General features: G+C 40.8%; 1 protein-coding gene across 2 annotated transcripts in view; it reads left to right on the top strand.

Moving 5' to 3' along the window:
• Positions 1-324: 324 nt before the first annotated feature.
• The window catches only part of ddah1 (dimethylarginine dimethylaminohydrolase 1), a 101,226-nt gene continuing 78,181 nt past the window's right edge, over positions 325-23,369 (top strand). The window contains exon 1 of one of the 2 annotated variants that reach the window (XM_034707563.1): positions 325-951. In XM_034707563.1, the coding sequence (XP_034563454.1) occupies positions 652-951 (300 nt within the window). In that variant the 5' untranslated portion in view covers positions 325-651. The remainder of the gene's footprint in view (positions 952-23,369) is intronic. The other variant, XM_034707555.1, reaches the window with a different exon arrangement.

The following is a 23,369-nucleotide window of genomic DNA, read 5'->3' as shown; positions in this document are numbered from 1 at the left end:
GTAATTCCTTGTTTTGACCCCCCCTAAAAATGAGTTTAGTATCATATAAGTAAAAGAAAAATTTTGATTTGTTGTTGTTTTGGCAGTTTGCTTGAAAACTGCAATACAGTACATTTTGCACGAGTAATGATTCTGGAGCTCACTAATTTATAAATTTACTAAATGTCATGACTACTTAGTTCCAACAAATATAGAAATACAATATGGAATAATGGAGAAATAATTGATTGTTCTGCTGCATTTTCTCCTTTGAGAGCCTAGAAATTGCATGAAGGAGTTAGACTTGCACACTCTGCCTAGCTTATCCAGTGTGAAATTGATTGAGCCACATGTTCAGTGTAGTCGGACTGTCACTTGTTGGGCTGAACGGCTCGCAGGCGGCTGACAGACTCGTCGGCTACACGTGATGGTCGGTGCGCGTCATAGCAGCGCCGTCGCTCGCCTGGAGACTGGAGCAGGACTGACTGACACTGAATGTAGCAGGCTACTGTAAATAAAGAATCAAAACCCAACAAACTAACAGGGAACAAATAAGCAAGCCGGGCAGCAGCGGGTTAACTGATAGCAGTTTCTGTCATTCATTCGCTGAAGGTGTTTTTTGGTCCTTTTTTTGGTCAGACTTCAGCGTGCCAAGTGAAAGGAAAGCAAAACATGGCTGGTTTAATGGCAGGTTTTGGTCATTACACCCACGCTATCGTCCGGGGAATCCCTGCGTCCCTGGCCAAAGAGGCGCTCCGGACCAGCCAGGCGGAGGTGGAAGTGGACCTGGCCAAGGCGCAGAGGGAGCACGAGGCGTACGTCGAGGTCCTGGGCACGAGGCTGGGACTGGAGGTGGTCGAGCTCCCCGCGGACGAGGCGCTCCCGGACTGCGTGTTCGTGGAGGACGCGGCGGTGGTGTGCGGTGACACGGCGCTGATCACCAGACCCGGAGCGGAGAGCAGGAGGAGAGAGGTAGGCAGCAAGTGTCAGCTTTTGTTTGATACGGAGAAAATGAAAAGTTTGATGCGAAAGTGGGGAGGAAAGCGCCCCCCTCCTCTCTTCTGCTTTTGCCTGTTGTGCTCACAGCGTGCATTTTAATAGTCTGCAGGTATGCATGATAAATATAAAGGTGGATGATTCATGTGAAGGTCTAGGGGTGATCATAGGCAGAGATTCTGAACACATTAAGAAAACATCCTTCCAAAAGTAAGATTCTTCCCTCTCAGTCAGTTCATTTTTCTCTCCAGATGTGTGGTGACGAATTCGTTATTCTGCAAACGTGTGAAAGTTTCAGTAGTGTTTACCCTGCACACGTACTAACGTCTCTGCAGGGCATAAGTACCACCATGCTGTATCTTAATGAGATCACATTTAAATCTTATTGTGCAGCAGCCTATACAAAGCATTATGAAGATCAGGCATGAGGCAACGCCCATTTTAGAGAGCACAATGCTTTTTCCATGCATTATAAGCTTATTCAGTTCGTCTTTATATGGTGACATTTTGAAAAAGATGTATCTTCTGCACACTTACAGTCTTCACAATTCACTTTTCATACTGATTTTGGCTCTTTATTGTTTGTTCATTTCATATAGTTGAAGGTTGTCAATTTGATTAATTCAAAGCGTCCAAACAGGTGTCGCTCCACACCTAGCTGGTTAATATCACTACATTTCCTTAAGAATGAAAGACATGCACTGATTTGTAGGAACTCAGAGGCTGATTTGTATGACTCTTGACAATTTGGGGAACAGAAAAACAGTGAGTGTCCTGGTTGCTTAGTGAGGGTAGCTGCAATGTAGGGTAGCAGTGCGTGTTAGAGAGTGAGCGAGTGTGTGGTGTGACAATGAGGGGAATGGTAGGACGGGTTCTGTGAAAGCCCACTGTCAATTCACATCATAGTCACTCCACACTGCTCACTGGTGCTAATGGTCCCCGGCCTCTCTGGCAGCAGGGTTATTGATTGAAAAGCTTGGCACTGCTACCTCCAGTCACCACGATCATTTGTGCTGTACATGGTAAAAGTTAGGATTGCATGCAGTTGTCCGCACCCTTTCACTGTTTCACTTTTTTTCATATTTTCTGATAATATAGCAGTGGTCTGGTTTCTCCCAGATGTGCTCATGAGATTTCAGCTTTGTCTTAGTTGCAGGAGTTCAGCTTAAATATTTGCAGGTGTGTTAAAAATCTCAGATGCATTAAATAAACCCTGATCAGTGATTAAGCTGAATTGAGTACTTGAGGTGAAACAACAACTCTGAAGTAAGGTTGAGTTCAGCATTTCCAATATGGCACTCACCGACAATAGGCTTCAAAACAGCGCTTCAGAAACAGATGGGTGACGACACGAAAACTAAGGCTGTTTTCGAAACCACCTGCTACATACTACCTACTGATGTAGTTTGTAGTATGTACTGCATACTACGTTCAAAGGTAGTATGTAGTATGACTATTCTGTTGGATCTGTTTTGCAGGATCCAGGGCAAGGCCCTGCTCAATTTCCGGTCTCGGAAAGCAGAAGTAAACAATGGCCAAGCTGATCACATAACTGCTTTTATAGCATCCACTTATGATTTAAAAAGTTAAGAAGTGGTTTATATGGAATTTAATATTTTCACAGCACTTTAAAACTGAGTGCCCATAGTCATAGAATAAGAAAAAAGAAAAAGCGGAATGTTGTGGGAAACAGAGAGCGATCGAGACTGGTTTATTTATCTACTTGAATTACAGTTGTAAACTTACTAAATACTTTGACTTGCAGTCTTGTAAGCGTTCACCACAACTACTTAACTAATTCTGCCAAACAAGTGTTTTAAGTTTAAAGCATGTTTCGATGTGAATCAGCTGACTGCACACAGAGGAGACGCTCAGCTGGGGGCTGCGGCTGACTGCCAGGTCTCTTTTTTTCTAGGCTGACGGACTGATTCGGACTCAGGGGCGAGATTATCTACCCTGAACTAAATTAAGACCCTGGTTCCCCCGGTCAAAACACACGTAGTTAAAGGGTAAAGTCCCTAGTTCCGGGGTAAAGTTCCTGCGGTGGAAAAATGCCTATATGGTCACTCAAGGAACTGCAGCTCCTCCACATTGGCTGTAGTTTTCAACAAATCAGGTTACAGCTTTGTATTGACCTGCTGGATAGAGCTGCAGAATAAATCACATTTTCACCATCTTCACAGTTCGAACACATGTAATAGACCCAAGTCAAAAAGCTGCCTGAATCACAAATAATAAGAAAGCTATTTTATCTCCAAACACCATACTTATCATGTAACACCTCAGCTACCTGTCTACTACCCTGAGGTCATTTTGTGTCAATTTGGTGTTGACTAAAACAGTGAGCCTAAGGGAGGAAAGAAAAGTAGAGAATAAGCAGTTGACAAAGACCTTGTGGGATTAGGAAATGTTTCTTGGATATTAGGAATCAGTTTGAATCCAGGAGACACGACGTGCAGTAATGAAAAATTGTTTCAGTGCAGATTTTCCTGATACTTTACAAACTTACTGACGTGAACACAGAAGAAATCAGAAAATGACATTATCATCTGATACTTAACTTTGATCAAGGCTAAAACAAGGCTTTTAGAGTTTACTATTACATTTTGAAGTTCTTGTGGAGAAAGAGGAGACAATTACCTGGACCCACCAATCCATGTTTCTGACCTTTTAATTGCTTATATTCACACACAGAGAAAACAACCTTTTGTCATCTGAATCCCTATAAATTAGTCTGGCACCATATTATAATAGTTTCTTTTAGATATGCGTTTGAAACATAAAGCCATGTTTACATGTTCTTGAATGGGAGCAAACAACCATCGCCTGTGTGGAAGAATCAATAACTTGCAGAATGTGGGAAGTGCCAGCTGAGATCAACAACTTTCATTTCTGTGCTCCTGGTTATGAATACTGCTTCACTGGCCAAAGTTCAACACAGTTGACTCTCTTTTTTGTAAATGTTTCATTTGGCCTTTGCTTGCACAATATGGTAGTGATATACTATCCTATATTACTCCACGTGTGTCTGCTTTAATTCCTGTAACCGCGCTCCATTTGTTGTTTATAACATTAACAGAATTAATAATGCATCGCACACATGATTCAGCATTTGAAGCTTGAGATGTTGTCTGTTGTTCTTGTTAATACTAGATGAAAAGAGATTTGTGGTTTTGCTTTTAGAGCGTGTATCAGAGAGTAGACTGGAAAGCTTCCTCAGAACTCTTATCTTGTTGTTTACAGCAGCTGTCATGGAAACAGATAAAGACCTGCCATAAGTGAAGCAGGTGCGTATCTCTCCCACAAGTCAGATTGTTCATCTCAGTTACAATGTTGGTAATTTACCCAGAATCAGACTGGTGTGTGCACTCTGCAGCCTCATTATGGACCACCAATGGACAAACTCGTCTTACCTGAGAAATTCTGATAAACAGGAAGTTGTAGTTTTTAGTCTTTTTCTGTAAAATGCACCCTCTTGGATATTTCTCATGGGGTTGGAAGTGAACTGCAGTCTGTGTGGTCAATCCTCTGTTCCAAGCTGAGTCCTCTCTCTACCTGTGTTTGCTCTGTCAGTCAGTGTTATACCATCATGATGAAGCCCCTGGCTGAAGACTCTTCATATATTCTTGTGTTGAAATAATTACCATCTCCCTTTCACTGATGATTGAATGCAGAGGGCTGATTTCTATCACATAATTACCCTCTTGGCGTTTTAACAGCCTTGCATGCAGATTAGGCTCCAACCACAACTCCACAACTGTATGCTGTGTCGCTAGTTCTGAATCCATCTGAGTCCAGAAAGCAAGCATCATGGAAGAGGAATGGGTAACCATAAGGAAATGGCTTTCCAATGTACTGCATGGTTTGTCAGGACCATTTGTTGCTAAATTACTTCCAAAGTTAAACAGTCTGTGCAGGTTCAGTAAGAAGAAGAACATAGTCACTGTGTGTCATTTAAGTAAATGGAGCTTTACAGACTCTAACTGGCAGTAGAGACAAGTGAGTGATTCTTCTAATTTTGAATCTCTGAAGCCTTCGATTGTCATTAGACTCTGTGACGGCCTCCTCCTTTTGGTGATGCCAGTGTTTTCTTTTTGATTCAGCAATAAAAAGGATATCTCGGCCAAGAATTCCTTTTCAATACTCTCATCATTTTGTACTGTACAATCCTGGAACCCTTCTGCTGCTGTCTGATGACACTTCTGGTAGCGACGGCCAACATTTCAGGGCTGCTGGTGTGGCCAGCAGCTAGTGATAAAGGACTTCTGGCCGTGATGTCCTTTTCCTTTGGGGCGGCTGTGGCTCAGTGGAAGAGTTGGTCAACTCACAGTCTGAAGGTTGGCTGTTTGATTGAGCTCCTGCAGTCTAAATGCTGAAGTGTCCAAGACACCGAATCCCAATTTGCTCCTGGTGGCATAACTAGCAGAGTTTGAATACATACAACTGGAGTTAGTTAATACTGATGAGCCATCTCTGCCATCAGTGTGTTAATGTAGGGTTAATGGGGGAATACGACATGTAATGATAAAGCACTCTGAGTGGTCAGGTAGACTAGAGTAGTGCTGCTTAAGTGTAGTCCATTTTGCATTCACTGTTAAACAATGGCTGCCAACATTAACTGTCAAACTAGCGACTTGAGAAGTGAGAATCGAGTTGGAGTTGAAAGGCTAAAAGCTGATTATTGGCTGCACTTTATGGAGATTAATTGAAGCTAAATCATAACTGATGAATGTCCACGGTTGAATTTTTCTATGCACATACATGGGCTGCTTCCCTGCATGCTGTAAATGCCTTATGAAACAGGATTGGCCAATTTTACTTTACTTGGACTATGAAGAGAAACCATTACCTTTCCAATCCCAAAATCTATGTAATATCCAACTAGAACCCTGAGACAAATTGGTTGCTTTACTTTCATGCAGATGTCTTTTTGTGGAGGTTAGCAAGAGCTAGGTTGGCTTATGGTGACATCTGATTGGTTTCAAGATTCCATTAAGGTCTGTATGTTCTGCCTCTTTTTCTTTCACATGGACTGTTTCCTTCACACAGCCACTGCAGTCAGAAACCATTGAATGTGGGTGGTAAAAACCCTAGTGGATGATACCATTTGGAGTACAAATAAGAAAGTAGATTGATTCCAATTTTTTACTTTCTTTGGGCATTGAAGGAGAAAAAGTTCCAAAACCAACTTCAAATCTTTTGATCACACATCACTCAGATACTTTTGAGTGATGGTGTGCAATGCATCAGGAGAACTGATGTGGGAACTCAGAAGTGTCCTTATCTAGAGAGCAATCACTTCTTATCATCACTTTAGTGTCTTGAATGCTGTAGGGGTTTTCGTTTTGGTCTATTTGCTTCATCCCGTAGGTTTACTTTGAGTTCCCTTTCGTTCTGTGCCTTTAATAGTTCTGTGGAGTCACTGCAGGGGAGATTCAATAGTTGCTTCACACAATTTGATCATTGTTCTCTCTGCCTGTGAGGGATGAGGCCATCTACTTTTGTAATTGATTGTATGCACTGACGAGTACATCATTGTTAAACTCTGTCAGTCAGTAAGGAGTGGAACACATTTCTAAACTTTTTGAAGGTTGCAGGATTCTTATCCATTAGGCTGAGACTTAAAAGCTTTATTATTAAGGGAAAAGCTTGTCTGTGTGATTCATCAATGCAGACTGCAGTTTTCTAATAACTCTGCAACAAGGAGCCAAAGTTAATTGTTACACAAAGTCAAGATAAGCTGGATTCAAAGCTGAGGTTTGTCAAAGGAACTTGATGTTTTATATTGAGTTGTTTAAGGTGGTTGCATTAATAAACCTGAAATTACTTTTTGCAAATTAACCAGACACAGACTGCACACAACTTCGTCTCCAGTTTCTGGATTAAAATACTGACTAACTGCTGCGTGGGGTTTCTGTCATCTGTGGTTGTTTACATTGGGGAAGTAGAGCATCATGACATTATGGCACATGCCATTAACTGGAGATAGCCCTGGCTAGTGGTGGGTAGTTGTGCTACAGCTTAGACACAACATGTAAACGACAGTCTACAGTGTTAAGGTTTTAATAGTTTGTTTATCGACTAGTCATTCTTGTGCAGACTAGCGAGGGTGACAGGGTTTAATAGTTTAGTTGACTGATCGTGCACATCCCTAGAACTGAATCCATGTGTCTTAAAACATCCAAATGTCCAAATGTAAAGCCACAGACAAAAAGTGCTGCAGGAATTGATTTGTATGCACGCCATGACTCACTTGACAATATGTCTCTGGCATGCTCACAACATTTTAAGTTTCTCTGTTTAAACCTCTTTATCTCAATCATCAGCTGCAGAGTAGCAGGTTTTGCCAAACCTTGCTTCCTCTGACCTTCACGGTCTAAATAACTTCTTCTTTAATTTTAAATATGTGTGAATCAAACAGCTCGTTATTGTTCCCATTTATACTGTCCTCAGGTATTTATGTTTATCATGAGGAGGTGAGTGTACTGCAGATGTGATGGATGAGTTCACAGTCAGTGTTATTGTTGTATTTGTTTAAGACTGTATTTCAGAGTTTCATTACTTTCATTACTGTAGATGCTCTGACTCAAGTTTTGAACTGTTCACACTCCTCCTGCCAATGAAAACTCACAAGTTTTTGCTTGCTTACATACTTTATTGAGTTATTCATCACAAATCTAGAAAAGGAGGTCAGCTGTCTCTTTACTTTTTAAAAATAAGTAAAGAGATTAGCTGTCTGTACACCGTGATAAATAGGAGGTTAAAAGGGCATCAAATGACTTAAACATCTAGGCAGTTAAAAGTAAACATTTACTGAAATCCAGTCTGAACTGCAGGAAAGTTACCATAGACTTGAAACAATGAGGTAACCACTGTGGTTTCAGCCATGAGTTTATTGACTCTCTTTTGAAGCTTCCAGTGTGGCATTTTGGGCCATCGCCATGTTGGTTCTTTGGTGCCAGAAGTGACCATGTTTGGAGGAGATGGTGAACTGAGTGGACAAAAGGTTGGCCAAAGTCATTTTATCAAAGCTATACCATCTGTTCCCTTGGCTCTTTTGTTAGCTCGCCAATTGCTGGAGAACTTTATACCAGCCCACTTCACTCACTTTTGAGAGCAAGCCTCAAGTGGACATGTGAGAGACGGCAGGCCTTTCACATTGGCCTCATTTTTAACCCCTGAGGATGCACCTTGATGTCTTTGAAGTAGGTATTAAGGTCGACCGATGTTGTTTTTTCATGCCGATAACGATTATCAGTAGTTGAATAGATTGATAAACGATACTCGAAACTGGTCTGTATTCACAGTAAAAGTTTAAATCTGTGTTAAAATTTAGAATTTAGAATTAACAAACTTCAACAAAAGACTTAGTCTTTCGAAAATGTTTAATCAAAACTGAATCTTTAAACATCACATACAGTTGTTAAAAATGACCCAGAGGGAAAGACACAACTGCAGCAGAGCCAAAGTAGTGCACTTTTTCATCAGCTAATTTCATTGGACATTGGTGATATAAAGCGCATCTACAGAATATTGGCCATATGGCGAATATTGGCTCCAATAAGGGCCAAGGCTGATTATTGGACTCCTAGTTGGTATATGTATGACATGACCTGACACTGGTAGGATTACAACCACTGCAAGGCTTTTGTTCAAATAATGCATGACCATTTCAAATGACATGATTTAGAGGCATGAATTGAACATAACCTTCACTATTGCACTGCCGTTTGACCCTGCTGCCAAAGGTGATTCACACCGATATCTATCTGAACCTGACTGGATAGAGAAAACAAGACAGCAGCCCATACATTAGTCTTCTTCCCAAGCAAGGTGTTGGATGCTAAGTGAAAGTACAGGTAGTTTGATGTCACTTAATTTGTAGTAGCTCAAGTGGGTCACTTCATGTAGTGAATGTCACTTAATTTAGTGGTTCAAGTAGGAAGCCTGTGAGGGATTTTGTCCTACTCATTTTCTGATCCCTCCTAAGATCAAAAGTGGCAAAATGCAGTAAGAAATAAAGCAGTACAGGAACTGTTCTTTGCAGTTTTGTAGAAAACCTTTTGCATCTTGATTTTCCAAACATTGCCGATTATTTGTAATTGTGTAATATTAGTATTCCTAGGAGGAGGTAGTCCAAAAGTAGGTCACATTTGCGCTTTTTTATTCTGACATGGACCTGAGCCAAAGAGAAATATTTCAGGTAATTTCAGAGGTCTGTGAGGTTTTGCAGCTTTTGGCAGTGACTGGAACGGAGAGGTGAGGGACACAAGTGGCCAAAATGAGTTTTCTCCACAGGATATCTGGATTCACTCACTGTGACTAAGTGAGGAGCTGAGCAATCACAGTCAATCTACTCCCTCTCCAGAGTCAGACCGGGCAGTTTAAGGTCTACTTCCCACACCTCTCACTGCAATATCTAAACTGCATTGCAACATATACTACATCTACATGTACTACATCTACAATACACGAATCAGGTAAAACAGACAAAGCATACATTCATTTATAAATTAGATTTTCTGTGATTTCAAGAGAGCTCTGAATGTTTTCCCTTTATCGTCTAAAGCTGCAGAAATCTCTCCTCGTACTTGCTTTTACAAGATGTGATAGTGAGAGCGGGTGAGCAGAGTTCTTTCAGTGTCAATCAAAAACTGGATCCAAACTGCAATTCTCCACCATGTCTGCCCTATCGCGACCTCCACTGTGCCACTTCACAAACTCGGTACAGCAAAGGTTGTCTGGAGCATTGAGGAAAACAGAAAGAGTGAAAGAGAGATGAAATCTGTAGAGAAATTCTGCTCAAGAAGAAGGAAGTTGTTTGAGCCTGACTTTGGCAGTTGTGTATTTTATTTATTTGTTATAATTACAGTACGTCATAGTTGATTGTTTGCTATTAATGTAGGATTTAAGCTGGGGAATTTGAGGTGCCAGACAGTATAGGTATATTTGTGGGCAAACTATTAATCCATCTATCCATCCATCCATCCACCCTCCCTCCCTCCCTCCCTCCATAAACATAGCCATCATTCTACAATATGCGCCCTTGCAATTGCAAGTGGTAATCCTCAAAAACTAAACGGTACATCTAGTACAACAAAACTATTAAAGAGAAGAAATAAACTCTTTTTAACTCAAGAAATAAAAAATATATTGATCAAATATTTAAACAGTTGTTTACAGATCAGCCAGATCAATATGTAAACCTTGAAATCTTACTGTCATACACATACAAGACCTCTCACATGAGCAGGAGTGGAAAGACCTCGCCTCCATCTAATTAAGACTAAATGATGAAATAAATATCAGCAGCAGAATAATTTACAGCCACATTTCTGAGTTAATTTTCACAGCATACTCGACGGTAAAGTGAAGCCACTTCCCAGCAGCTAATCATACTTGTTATAATACAGTTTTGACCTTAAGACGAATTAAAAGCAGAGAGATTTAAACCAAGCTTGAGTGACCTTACTTCAGAAATTGTGGGGGAAAATGGAGCCCAGCAATGTGCACAGGAGTTCAGAATGGAAATATAATGAGGTTTTAGGATTTGAAAGGGAGATATTGGCTGGAGAATGGAGACTTTTTTAGATATTTTCACTTGTGATATTATTTTATAAAAGAAAATAAAAGACTTGAAAAACTTAAAGGGACTTCTGGAAGTAATCATACAGACTTACACTGGGGAAATATCCAAAGCAATCTCAGTGCTTTACTTCACTTTAAAAGAGAACAAAGAGATGTCTTAGCTATGTACATCAAGACAGAGTCAGAAAGGGAACTTTATATTGAAACTAACAGAAGGGTGGCTCAACATGTAGGAAACACAACCCGCCTCTGCTAGCCCCCTGTTTCATCAGCCCTAAAATAAAGAGCATAAAATGGTTTGCAACAAACATATTGGTGATTATGAGGGAATACAGAGGAAAATCAACACATAGATTCTTGGAATAATAGAGATTAAAGTGATTCTAGGTTCATGTTTATGATAAAATTAAAACAGTTTAGGATACAAAAAACATAAGGAATGTAAAGATATGTACCTCAAATATTTAAGTGACTTGATAATCATCAACATAAACCAAGATATTACTGATTACAAGTAAGAGGGTAATAACAAGAAAGAAAAGACTGAATCACCTTTGATACAACAATGTTTGGAAATCCCGATTGGAATGGAATGGATGGAAATAAAGACTTATCAACTTAGACAAAGAGAAAATGTTTTTGATAGCAAATGGAAGAAATTGATGATTCATGACGCAGCGTGAAGTGCTGATGGACTAACATCAATATACTGGATCTGTACTCCCTTCTTAAATAATGGGCTCCTACAACCATGTCAGTTATATTTATGTTCATGTTGTCTAATCTGTCTTACTGGCTGGAAGAAACAGAAGTTGAAATCTTGAATACTTTTAAGTATGCGCAAACAAAATTCAATAAACATCAAAGTTTTGAAAAAGGACTGTTGGAAAGCCTGCTCAAATACCGTACCTGTGCTGTCAGATTGCACTTGAGAAAGTTTAAGAATGGAGCTGAAAAGATTTTCTGTAAGTGTTGTTCAGATTGGTCTTGGTGTTAAGGAAGTACGGCACAATTTACGTCCCTGCTTTTACTGTATTATTTGGTCTGAAGTTGACTCAAATCTAAATGTGGAAGCCATGACAAGTAGTGATTTTGCTCGTTCAGCTTCTCGGTAATAATAATAATTTCAGCAGTCTCCTGGTAGCTGCAGTGAGGTGACCTCTTTCTGTGTTTGTACCCAGAACTTCAAGTTGTTCTGGCAATCTCCCTGTGTGACGGTGAAGACGCACATAACTGAATAAAAAGAAAATCCCCCACATACTCCTCCACTCTCGCTTAGTACTTTTCAATCACTGCTGACTCACTTCCAAGCAGGTGATAAAGGTGTTGTGTTTTATTTCAGCTTTAATGTTATCAGCTGTGAACTTCTGTTTCAATCAACCATAAAATGAATATTAAACCTGTCAGCTTTTATTACTGCTGCTCTGACAGGCGATGATTTTCAGTGTAGATATTATCTGTTTTGGAGTTCCAGTTGATCCTTACTGTATCTTTTAATGGTACACTGCTGTAAGTACTTACTGTAAGTTAAGGTTACAGAGGGGGGAAATAATGGTGGCTAGAAGGTGTTACAGTCTGTCATAACAAGTGTAAATGGCCCAAATGTTAATTCAAGTCTGGAAACCGGATGGAAAACTTTGCTCCTCAGACTCACTATTTGGGTCATGTTTTTATAGATGTAATATTTAGGTTTCGTCCACCCGGTTTATACGTCCGCGAGGGCCTCTTTCTTGTCATGCCTCACGTAGCTGCTCCCAAACTAACTCCAGACAGCACAGGAGCCCTGTTTTGACTAGACGGCCAGCAGAAGTAGATTCCTCCCCATCCTCCCAGCTCTTATATGACTTCCCCAACGGAACCGACCTGGTTTCCTTCAGGGAGGCTTGACATCCGCATGTGAACCCGAGGAGGAGGTTGAGACACCTGGAACCCGCCAAACAGCATCTGGGCCAGGGTCAACGTGCCTTCCCCATCAGTCTGTCACATTCCTTCAACATTTAACATACCCTTCCTCTCAGTTTGTCTATCTGAGTCCTCGTCTGGCGTGTTTGTTCGTAATGTCACAGTTCTGCTACCGCTCCTAAACTCTTTCTGATTCATTTTCTTACAAATCTCAAGGTCTTTTAAGGTCTTACTCAGAGTACGCCAGGCACGTTCAACACACTGAATCAACCGCTCAACAATGTAGACCACCTGCCAGCGAAGAGGTGAAGAATCTCCTTGACTGAGTAATGTAGGTTAGCCTGCTTTCAATACAGGGAAAATTGCATTCCAACTATTCCCAATAATATGATAATAGCGATAGTAAATTCCTGTGCTGCCAAGATGTCTTGTGTTGGCATGAAAGTGCTCTCGGATTGAAAACACATTTTGAAAAAGCAGTTGGATAGAAAGTAGGTCTTTGCCTTCCAATGTAGGCCATAAGCCTTACACTTATTCTAACTTTTAGAGACTTAAGCAAGAATGAATATGAGTGGATAAAAGGAAGAACTGAAAAGATTAAGTGTGGCTAGCTGAAGGAACTAACATTAGGATGCAAAGAAGCTTTTTAAAAGGAAGAGATAACATGATTTAATTGTGATATAGAACTGTAGAGATTTTAAAAATGCTGATTACTTGTGACATTTTTCTGAAAACATTTAACAAAATCAACACATTACACCTCAGACAAACATTTATCCGAATGTCTAAGATGTAGCAGTGTTAGCTAACAGCGTTAGTATAATAGAAAGTTTTCTACAGTGGCTGAGAAGCACCTTTTCTTGTGTTCCTCAAAATTAACTTGGTAATATGGTTATGTGTGGAAATGAAGCTCTTATGGTATCAGCATTTCAATACCATATAGGATGGATGGCGGGTCTGCTAATTAGCATACCGTCGTTTTGATTTTCAGTGTTATAGGAGCATTTTAAGAGGGTCTTTTCGTGCTCGTCATCTTCAGTCAATATACTGTGACACCATATTTCTTGGCTGTTTGATGGCTGTGTAATGTATCTGCTGTATTTAAAACAGTTTTCTTGAAAAAGGCATCATAACTCCGCCTCAGTAGTCAAGTAACTTGTCATACTTTTGTCCTACTTTGCTCCATGTGTCTCTCCAGCTTTCATCCCCCTGGCGCTGTAGTTGTGAGTGACAGCTAGCCTCAGTCATGAGGGGTACACCCACTTTACATATGAGTGACACCGTCAACTGTTGAAACAAATATTGACATTTACTTGCCAAACCTTGAACGAAAGACGATCCCGCTTTATAAGATGTATTTTGATGAAAAACTCTCTCTTGTGTTTGGGTCAGCACGATATGTTACAGCTTGTGATACTCTGTTTACATCTTTAGACTGAACAGTTGCTGCAGACGTTCATGAAATATTGATTTAGACATTACAAAGGTCACAACTTGTAAACACATGCCACAAGGGTAACTTAAAACCAATCATATACTCAAACTTGGTTATGGAATAAATATAAGTACTCAAGCTCCTGCAGCCCATGCCAGCTGAGTTGTTTTACTTGTTTTGGCATCATCACACTGCGTTCTGTATTTGTTCGCCAACACGTGCCAGGACTTTTCCTCCCATGTGTACCAGGACAAATTGTGTAAACAGCATGAATAAACCAGACAGCTCTCCCCCCGCCCTCCCGTCACCTAAGACCTGGCCCCCCTTTTGGCCACAGGTTCAACCACCTCAACCCCACCAACCCAACGCAGCGCAGGAGTCTGCAAGACAGCTGCGGCACACTCGTGAACAGGAACTCCTCTCAGCCTCGAAGGATGACCGGGTCACGCTCAGCCGTCACCGTGGGTGTGTGAATGTCTGGTTTGGTATGTGAGACGGAGCAGTGGAAGACACAGGAAGTGGGCCAGGCACTGCTGTGCTGAGAAAAGTCACGCTAAGGTCAGAGAGGGCGCAGCAGAAGCCCAGACAGACCCCCTTTTTTCTCTTAAAGGCTGAAGGAAAAATGGTAATTTATATTAAAATATTATACTTCTAATTTCTCTCCCTACCTTCCAGCTTTTAACCAAATCAGATCCATTATGAATAGCTTTTAAGGAGACATTGGTAGAGCTCTAAGATACTACTTTTATATAAATGAGATTTTGCTCCTTTCAGAAAAGAACCGACATTTTAAATCTTTAGTTAAGATAAATGCGTGAAATATAAATGCCAGCCAGTGGGTCGTTCATCTTCACTTCGTGTAGCTGAGTAGGTTGTTTTGGTTTCGAGCATGAAAAGCTTCTTATTTTGTAAAGTGTGAAAGGCAGCCTCATCAACCTTCAACTCCAAAAGTGTTGAGTCAATACACAAACCTCACAACCCCCCTGATCACCTTTACTTTTAAAAATACCTGCAGACACACATTTAGGATTCTAACAGAGCAGCAAGAGCTATTTATTTGTCACTTGTAACTTGCTTGGAGCATACTGGCCATACTTATTTTGGTCAAACAGATCTGACAGATGCTTGAGTGCAGATTACACAACAAAAACACTTCTAATACTGAGGACTCAGTGGATGCATCATGATTGCATTTATCTACTTAGCAGAAACCCTCACTTATCCAAACAAATATATCACTGCTAATACTCTGATAGCTCCTGCCACATTCTCCTAAACATAGCAGAAATCAGTGAAGACTAACTGACATAGAGCTCTCATAATCTCTCTCTCGCTGTCACTCTTTGACTTCTCACTCTCACCCCCTCCCATTTGTTCTCACTCTTTAAAAACAACACACTCCCCGTGAGATACAAACTGTCAACATCAACTTCATTGAGTGCAGGAGATGCAGCGCCAAACAGAGTCTCTCACATCTCTTAGACTATAACATCAGTCTTTTTTGTCGGTCCAGTTGACAGTTATGGTTAAATGTCTTATTTTCTCAGCTGACACCGAAGGACAACAGTCATAACAGCCTTCATTTTATCTCAAGGCCTGTTGATGGGATTTGGCTGCCACCTCTGCTGCTTAAAATGAGATATAGCTAAGTCTGGGGCACCTGCTCCCCAGAGCCTGTGCTTTCATAAAGTCATTTGTTGATAATATACTTCTCAAATTGGCAGCATTTATCAGTACTGCAGACTGAAAATATCACACGACAAACAGTTTTTTCTAACCTGAGGTGGTCTGCTCTTTCTGAGAGGCTCGAGTCCCAATGCCAGATACAAACAACCATTTAAAGGTGACATATCATGCAAAATCGACTTTTTAATGGTTCTGTACTTGAAATATGTTTCCCTGGCATGTCTACAAACCCCCCGAGAATGAAAAAAAATCCATTCTGCCCCTGTTCTGATTTCTCCACCTTTCTGTAAATGTGTGTGAAACGAGCCGTTTTAGACTTCTGTGTTTTTGTTACGTCACAACAGTATCCGGTCTGTAACGGAGTCAGAGCTCGGAGCTTGTTCAGCCCATAGACTGTAAAAAATACAACTCAACTCCTCCTCTGTTTTTCATTCCCTGCACAAATGTGTGCTAACAAGGAGCTTAGGAGGGAGGCATGCTAGTTGTAGGCTGTCTTAATAAACACAAAGGTCGGTTTTACTCCCCACGTCTGCAGATTTGAAGATCTAGTGGATGATTTTTATTTATCATGGATAAGTGCTAGCGCTAGTTAGCATAGCCACATAGCTACATGTTCGTAGCTGTGTACCAAGACACACGTCTACATACTGATAAATGAAACAACAAGAAACACTAAATCTGTGACCAATCCTTCAGAAAGGTCCTGCTGCAGGCGCCTCTCCGTCAGGATCAGATTCTGGATCAAATTCAGAGGGTTGAAGTAACGCGGGTCTGTGAGTAGCCGTGTATATTCAGCCAACATGTAAACATTAGATCAATGTGCCGGAGAGCCGAGGGCACATCCACTTCCTGGGGGGGCGTGGTCAGAGAGAAAACGGACCGTTCTGAGGAGGGCTGAAGAAGAGGGCTTTTCAGGCATGCCAAAATCTGATTTCAAAGTGTTTTTTTGAGCATAAACTTTAAAGACATGTTTTGGGGACCTCTTAGACCAATATATATTGATGAAAAAAGCGTGATATGTCACCTTTAACACTTTAATTAAGCTTGACTCCCTCATATTTTCTAACCACAAATGATGAAACAATTTGACTAATATGACTAATTTGGAAAATGAAACTCATAATCAACCAGTTTAAGTGCCTGTGTCCATTAACAGCATTTTATCAGCCTCTATGTTCTATACAAAACCAAGGCAGTTCAGTGTTTTCAAGACCCAGCGTCCTAAGAGCAAAACTGCCCTCAGTCTACAAAAGGCAATTAGTTATAAAAGAAAATTGTGTGCAGAAAGAGGATTGAGCTGTTCAGACCAAAGTTGTTTTGTGTACCAGGCTGTAAATGTGTTTGGTTTTTTTGCTGTAAAGATGATATTTTTTTAAGTAGCTGTGTATGTGGCTTTCAGGGGTTCTAGAGCCAGCCTCAAGTACACTCTTCAGGAACTGCAGTTTTTACCATTTCTGCATTGGCTTAATATTTCAAGCCCAGAGGTCTGTGATCTGTGTGTGTCTGTGAGTGTATTTACAATCTAGAAGGACGTTTTAGCATGAGAGTATAGGATGCTAACCCCTTAGCAAGCTTGAAGTTACTGCACATGGGTTGGTTGCTGACAGAATTTACAGCTGAAGTAGGGGGACACAGTTGTCTGTGGTGTTTCATAGGACAGAAAACTGGTACTACTATACTACTAGCAGTACTGGTATCTAACAACAGTTATTTTCTAGGGCTTTTTGCCTTTATTGGAAAGCTGAAATTGGAGGAAAAGAAGGGAGTAGAGAGCTGCAAAGGCTTGGGGCCGCGAGACTGACCAGCGATCGCTGTAACACAAGCTACAGCCTCTTCACATGGGGTAGATGCTTTATCTGCTTAGCAAAAGCAGCATCCTTCAAACACTTCTGTCACGTTTGTTTAAGAAATTACAGATCTAAATTACAATTTAGCCAGCATATAAATGTCAAAAGCTGCAAGTCCTATGTGTTAAAAAATTATTTTAGACTTTAAGGAATCACCAAACTCAAAACGATTCATCCTTGATGAAGCCTGAGGTACGGATTGTGAAAATCTATCCAGAATGTGTTCATGGCTTTCAGATGTAAGGACTTTCTGCCTGCCTCTTTTTTATCAGTGTAATTTCCCCAATGTTTTCTTAAAACCTGATGATAATCATACAACAACAATAGATCATAGATTTCACCAAAGGAGGTGAAGAAATGTGAGGGATAATTTGTAGTTGTCTGACACCATGAACACAACAGATAAATCAATAATGGAAAATAATGTTGAGTGTTGTAGCAATGAATCTGTATCTTGGATCAGTACATGACAATGTTGTTTGATATTTGGACAGAGAGGACTGTTCTCACAAACTGTTGTATTTATAAAAACATCTTTGGAATGTAACCAAGAGTTTAATATGCAAATGTTGAAACGTGTCCTGCCTCCCCGCTGTGTCCACAGGTCTGAGCCTGTCAAAACACTTCCCATATCCGACTTATAATTATCAACAGGAGGTTGACGTGATTTGCGTTTTTCCCCCAGTTGGCAGTTTAAATTGACAGAGTATCAAAGCAGCCCACCATCAGACTTCTTACTTAAATTGTCTGCTTTCCGATGAGCTCATGCTAGCTGAAATAATTAGATTCTGTACACGTCTCAGTCGTGTAGCGTAGGCTGGCCTCAGAGCTGTGTTGAAAGAACATGGTTAAAAGTGTTTTGGCGCTGTGTGTCTGAAATTTAGAGCCTTGCTCCCGGCGACTTGGAGCTTCATCAAGAGTGAAGTAAGCGATGAAATATTGTTCTGGACCAACCTAATCCTAATAGTAAAAACAAGGGAAATAGGTCAGTGGTTGAAAACTAACTTTAGGGAGTTTGAGGAAAGTTATCTGTGATAATTAGTGACATTCATGTGAAAATCAAGGCCTTCCATCTCAATTCCACTTTAGTAAATTGTAAGTGAACTCCCTCAGAGACATTGAGCAAGTCATAAACTCTTCACCTCTTCACTTCACGTTATTTGGTGGGGCTGGGTTTTGTATTTAGATGCCAGGATTAAGCCGGCATGAATAAGACCCCTGATGACACACAGCTACAATGCCAACACCCAGACCTTAAAATAAAGTGCCCTCTCATACCCCTCTAGTGTTTGTTTGAACCTTGGAAAACAAAACAAAAAAAGACACGCCAACAGAGCTAACCCCCAGAGGAATGCATGAAAATATGTACCAAATTCCACACCTAGAAAAGCCTCCACCTGCAGCTGTACCTGCATAACAAACCCAAATCCCAATCCATCATTCTTTGTGGGTACAGACAGCAGGTATACACTCAGTCAAGTCATTTCCATGTCTCATTGTTGGAAGGGGTCCGAGGAGGACAAGCTAAAGCAAGGTTTGCTCACAGTTTGTTCACCACTGCAGCCGTGTCTGATAGTGCCCAGGCAACAACACTGTTTTCACATCTGCTGAACTCTCCCAACACACAGCCAATATCGCTTCAAAATGATCTCTCCACTGACGGGAACATGAGGTGATTTGTCTCTGCAGCACGCTCCAGTTTATACTTTATTGCCATCATCTTATCTCTCTGGTCCTATTGTTTCGTGCCAGCAAAATTTACTTTTCATCTTTCCTCGGAAAAGCTGTCGAAGAAGTATTCAGAGTCAACCTGAAACTAACCAGGAAAGCATCTGTCGGTTTTTGTTGATATGCTAATCACAAACTGATGTGAATTCATCATCAATGTGAATACGTTGTCTTTGATGCAAGCTTCAAATGGCTCCTCTTAATTGTGGCGGATCCATCACTGCATGGAGCAAATAGTTCTGTCACTGAATGAACTTCTCGTGCTCTTTGTTGGAAAGGTCTTCACATCGGTCTTGGATGAAGGTGATGTATCCCAGACGCTGTTAGCGTTCCAGATCCGCCCTTTCTGAGTTAGCATTTTATTCTGCTCCATCATTCAGTCTGACTAATGCCTTTCTTAGAGCAGGTTTTAATTATGCCAGAGTATGGGGCACTCCCAAATTGAATTTTACAGTGAGTGAATCTCAACTAAAAAATAAGATCTCTGCTATTGAGCAATTGAAGTTCATTTATTTCGATGTGATTCATTTTCATATTTTTGGGCAGAATGATGTGCTTCTAAATTTAGGCCTCCCTCTCAAAATCCAAGAATTGAATCACTCGGTATGTGCATTAGTTTGTTTCTTGGGGCTGCATCCTTGTGCACAGAATAATGCAGGAGCATCAGAATATGGCTGTAAATTGTATCATACAAGTCTCAAAAGGACCCTTTATGGTTCACAGGATTGTTTAACAGGAGCAGACATTCCTGCACAGGCTCCAAAACAAACAGACTGACATTGAAAATAGCAAAACCACCAATTTGAAACCACTGCTGTTAGCTGAAATGTAGCTTGCTTGTAGTGAATAGCTCACTTAAATCTTTCATCGGGCGAAATGAGAGAAAAAAGGAAGGTAACCTAACTTGATTCAGTAACAAATGTGTCAATAAGAAGTGTTTCATGTGCCTACTTACAGATGAAAATAACACGTTTTATAGGTGATCGGACTCAAATGAGATTAGTTTAAGTATAGTGTTGAGATGACTTTAACTTAAAGAATAGATGGTTTAAGTCTCATGTTGAACAGCCCAATCCAATTAGACTGAAAGAGTTCTGAGTCGGTTACAGCCCTTGAGAAATTGCACTCCTGAATCAGTGAGTAATTTGCAGTAAGTGGGATTAACAAAGGCTAATGATCCAGTGATTTAGGAGGTTTTGGAAGATAGCGTTCATTACGCACTGAGAAGTGCTTACAGCTGACGTGAGGCAGAATCTCCTCATTTCTTTTCATGAGTACTTTGGAAGAATAAGACATAGGCTTATATCAGTGTAATGATTCTGCAGCTATTTGAACTTATAATTACATTACAAGTGTTCCAACAGAGATTCTGATCCCTCAGTCTGAAGTTTAAAAGCTTATTGAAGGTAACAGGTTTGATTCAAATATTTTACTTGAAGCTTTAGTAAAAGCTGAATTCATCATTTATGTGGCCATGGAAGAGTTCTCTCATTGAGAGCAATCCACAAAGACTTATTAACAACTCTACCTTCAATTATTTCAAGCACATTCTTTCAGACTTATGTTTTGGGGGTTTTGGGCCCAACTCCACTGTTTTGATTCAACTTCTCTAATCAGAGGCTAAACCGCGAAGCGAGTCCAACACACCCAGACTTTATTTGAGTAAGCTGACTTGACAAAGCCTGAAGCTCCAGTTAGAGATAACGGAGAGCTGGTTATAATTTATTTTGGCTCAGGCTTTCTGCTTCAGGCTCTTTGAATGCTGACAGAAAAGATGGCGTTAACTGCGTCATTTGATGTATCTTAACAAGAAGGAACGAGCATCAGATGTCTGCTGTATAAGACTTACATTGACTCATCACCCAAATTCTGATGCATTGGAGGTAACACTGGTTTAGTAAGTTGGCGCTCTGACAAATTTGAATGAATTCTGGTTGGTTCTTGGTATATTTAGATGCTTTTGGAGACATTTCACCTATTGATCATTCCTCTCCAGAACGGAAAGGGAAGGTTCTTCAAATATTCATTGACAAATTGGTCTGGCAGTGTCAGACGTGGTTGAGACCAAAACCGAGCTGTTGTCCTGACATGTGCAGCTCTGTTGTTGCTATGATGTGATAAATAGCAGCTAACTAGCTGTAATTTTTTTAAGGCATTTAGAGTTACCAGCTTGGTTGCTCCTTTAAAAAGGCACTCCCCAGGTTTAGCTGTCTAACATTCTAATTTAAGATGGACAGAAAATAATTAAAATTGATGCATCAGAGCCAGAGATCATCTTTCCCTGTCTAAACTTGCCAACCATGTTAAACTAATACAGCTCTACCATTGACCCGGCTGCTCGCCTCAAGCAGACTGCAGCTGAAATTAAAGGTTTGATAAGTTTGTGTCTTTGATTTTCTAAACCTTTAAAGCTTTCACAGATGTGTGCAGCAGTAGATCAGACACTGATAACTGATGTGTAAAGGTCATCACATTTCTCTTTTACTTCTTTCAGGGTTTTATAAAACATGCATGTTGTTCAAGGACTCATTCCCAAAATGTACGTCTCACTCTGTGTGTTAATATTGCATGCCTTCATTCACACAAATATCCTTACTGTGTGAGCATTTGAGTCCATTCATTGTGAGTAGCAGAAGGTGAGTCAAGAGGCAGTATTTGTCACCTGGGTGCCAAAATGTTCTCAGAGTGACTGGGGAGACTGGAGGCCACGGGGGGGGGGGGGCTCTCCTGTCGCATCTCTTGCACCCATATGTCATTTGTGCATGTGTACAGTAGTGTGTCTCGGCTGCATTTGCTCTGAGAACCTTGAGTGCATCATTTTGCACAAATGAAACGAACATTTTTAGATTATCCTGCAGCTTGGACATGGAGATAGTTTGTGTAAACTGTATTTTAGACGTCCATCTCTGAGATTTTTGCTGCCAAACGATACAAAAGTTTTCATATCATGCACTGTTCCATCTTGCTGCCATGGTTTTTGGTTTCGGCTTATAAAATATATTCTTTCACTTCCTGCCATGACCTACAGCCTGGAGCTACATCTGACAATTACCGCGATTTGTGGTAATTTGTATGCGTATTGGCACTGACATTCACTGAACTACAGGGATCTGAGATGAGTCCGCCAATATTCCCATCACCTCTGATGCCAGCCTGTATTTATCTAACTGACAGGCACAGAGCAGTGCTCAGACTTGAGGAGGCTTTGTCAGCCAAAACAATCACCATCACTCATTAATTGCATATACTTGGGTATTTTTTGATACTTCTTGGTGCAGTTTGATGCTACTAGTATTCCTCATGTTCACAAACAGGCTCAAATGTGAGGAGTATTGTGCAAACGGTTATAAAACTGAGAGGCAAGGCCATGCATTTTCTCCTCACTGCCTCTGTTTTTGTCTGCATGTATGCATCCATTCACATGAGTATGATGGGTACAAGTTTGTGTGTGCATGTGTATATATGTGTTTGTGTGTGTGTGTGTGTGTGTGTGTGTGTGTGTGTGTGTGTGTGTGTGTGTGTGTGTGTGTGTGTGTGTGTGTGTGTGTGTGTGTGTGTGTGTGGTTGTGTGTGGTTGTGTGTGGTTGTGTGTGGTTGTGTGAGAGGTCAGCCGGGGCAGGGGCAGGTATCGGGGCCGGGCAGGGAGGTGAGTGTTGCCTCTCCTGTCTGCCCTCAGCTATCACAGTTTGGTGTGATGTCCGCTCTCAGTCTGTTCTCACGCCAAGGATCGCACTGAAAAACACACACTTCTTCTTCCCCGCCTCAGGCAAGCACACAGCTCACGCAGAGCCGCCGGAAATGTGTCTCTGAAATGATTCGTTGATCGACCCAGGTGTACAAAAATATCCCAGGAAATTGTTGATCTGGTGATTTATGCCAGTTTTTTTCGTTGCCAGTTCCTCAGATGAGAATAATCTTGCCTTAATACATCATGAATCTCTTTATAGGGGAGTTTGATTAATTATATTTCTTCTTGTGTCATGTAGGAACACAAAGTGCTCGACCATCATGAGTTTATTAGGCATCAGAAACACTGTTTGAGTGTCTAATAATCCATCTCAAGTCATTTCAAAGCTGCGTTCTTTACATTTTCCTTTTACAGCTCAGTCGGAAACATTGAATTCTGCTTTCTCTTCCAGGACAGCTTTGGAGATAAAATCTGCTAATACAGAGGTTCTTCCTCTAAAGCACAACTCAAGATTTTCAGA

This window comes from Notolabrus celidotus, chromosome 2 (genome assembly GCF_009762535.1).
Source record: "Notolabrus celidotus isolate fNotCel1 chromosome 2, fNotCel1.pri, whole genome shotgun sequence".
Taxonomy (NCBI): domain Eukaryota; kingdom Metazoa; phylum Chordata; class Actinopteri; order Labriformes; family Labridae; genus Notolabrus; species Notolabrus celidotus.
Note: the sequence above shows the minus strand (reverse complement) of the source record. Positions and strands in the feature narration are given on the sequence as shown.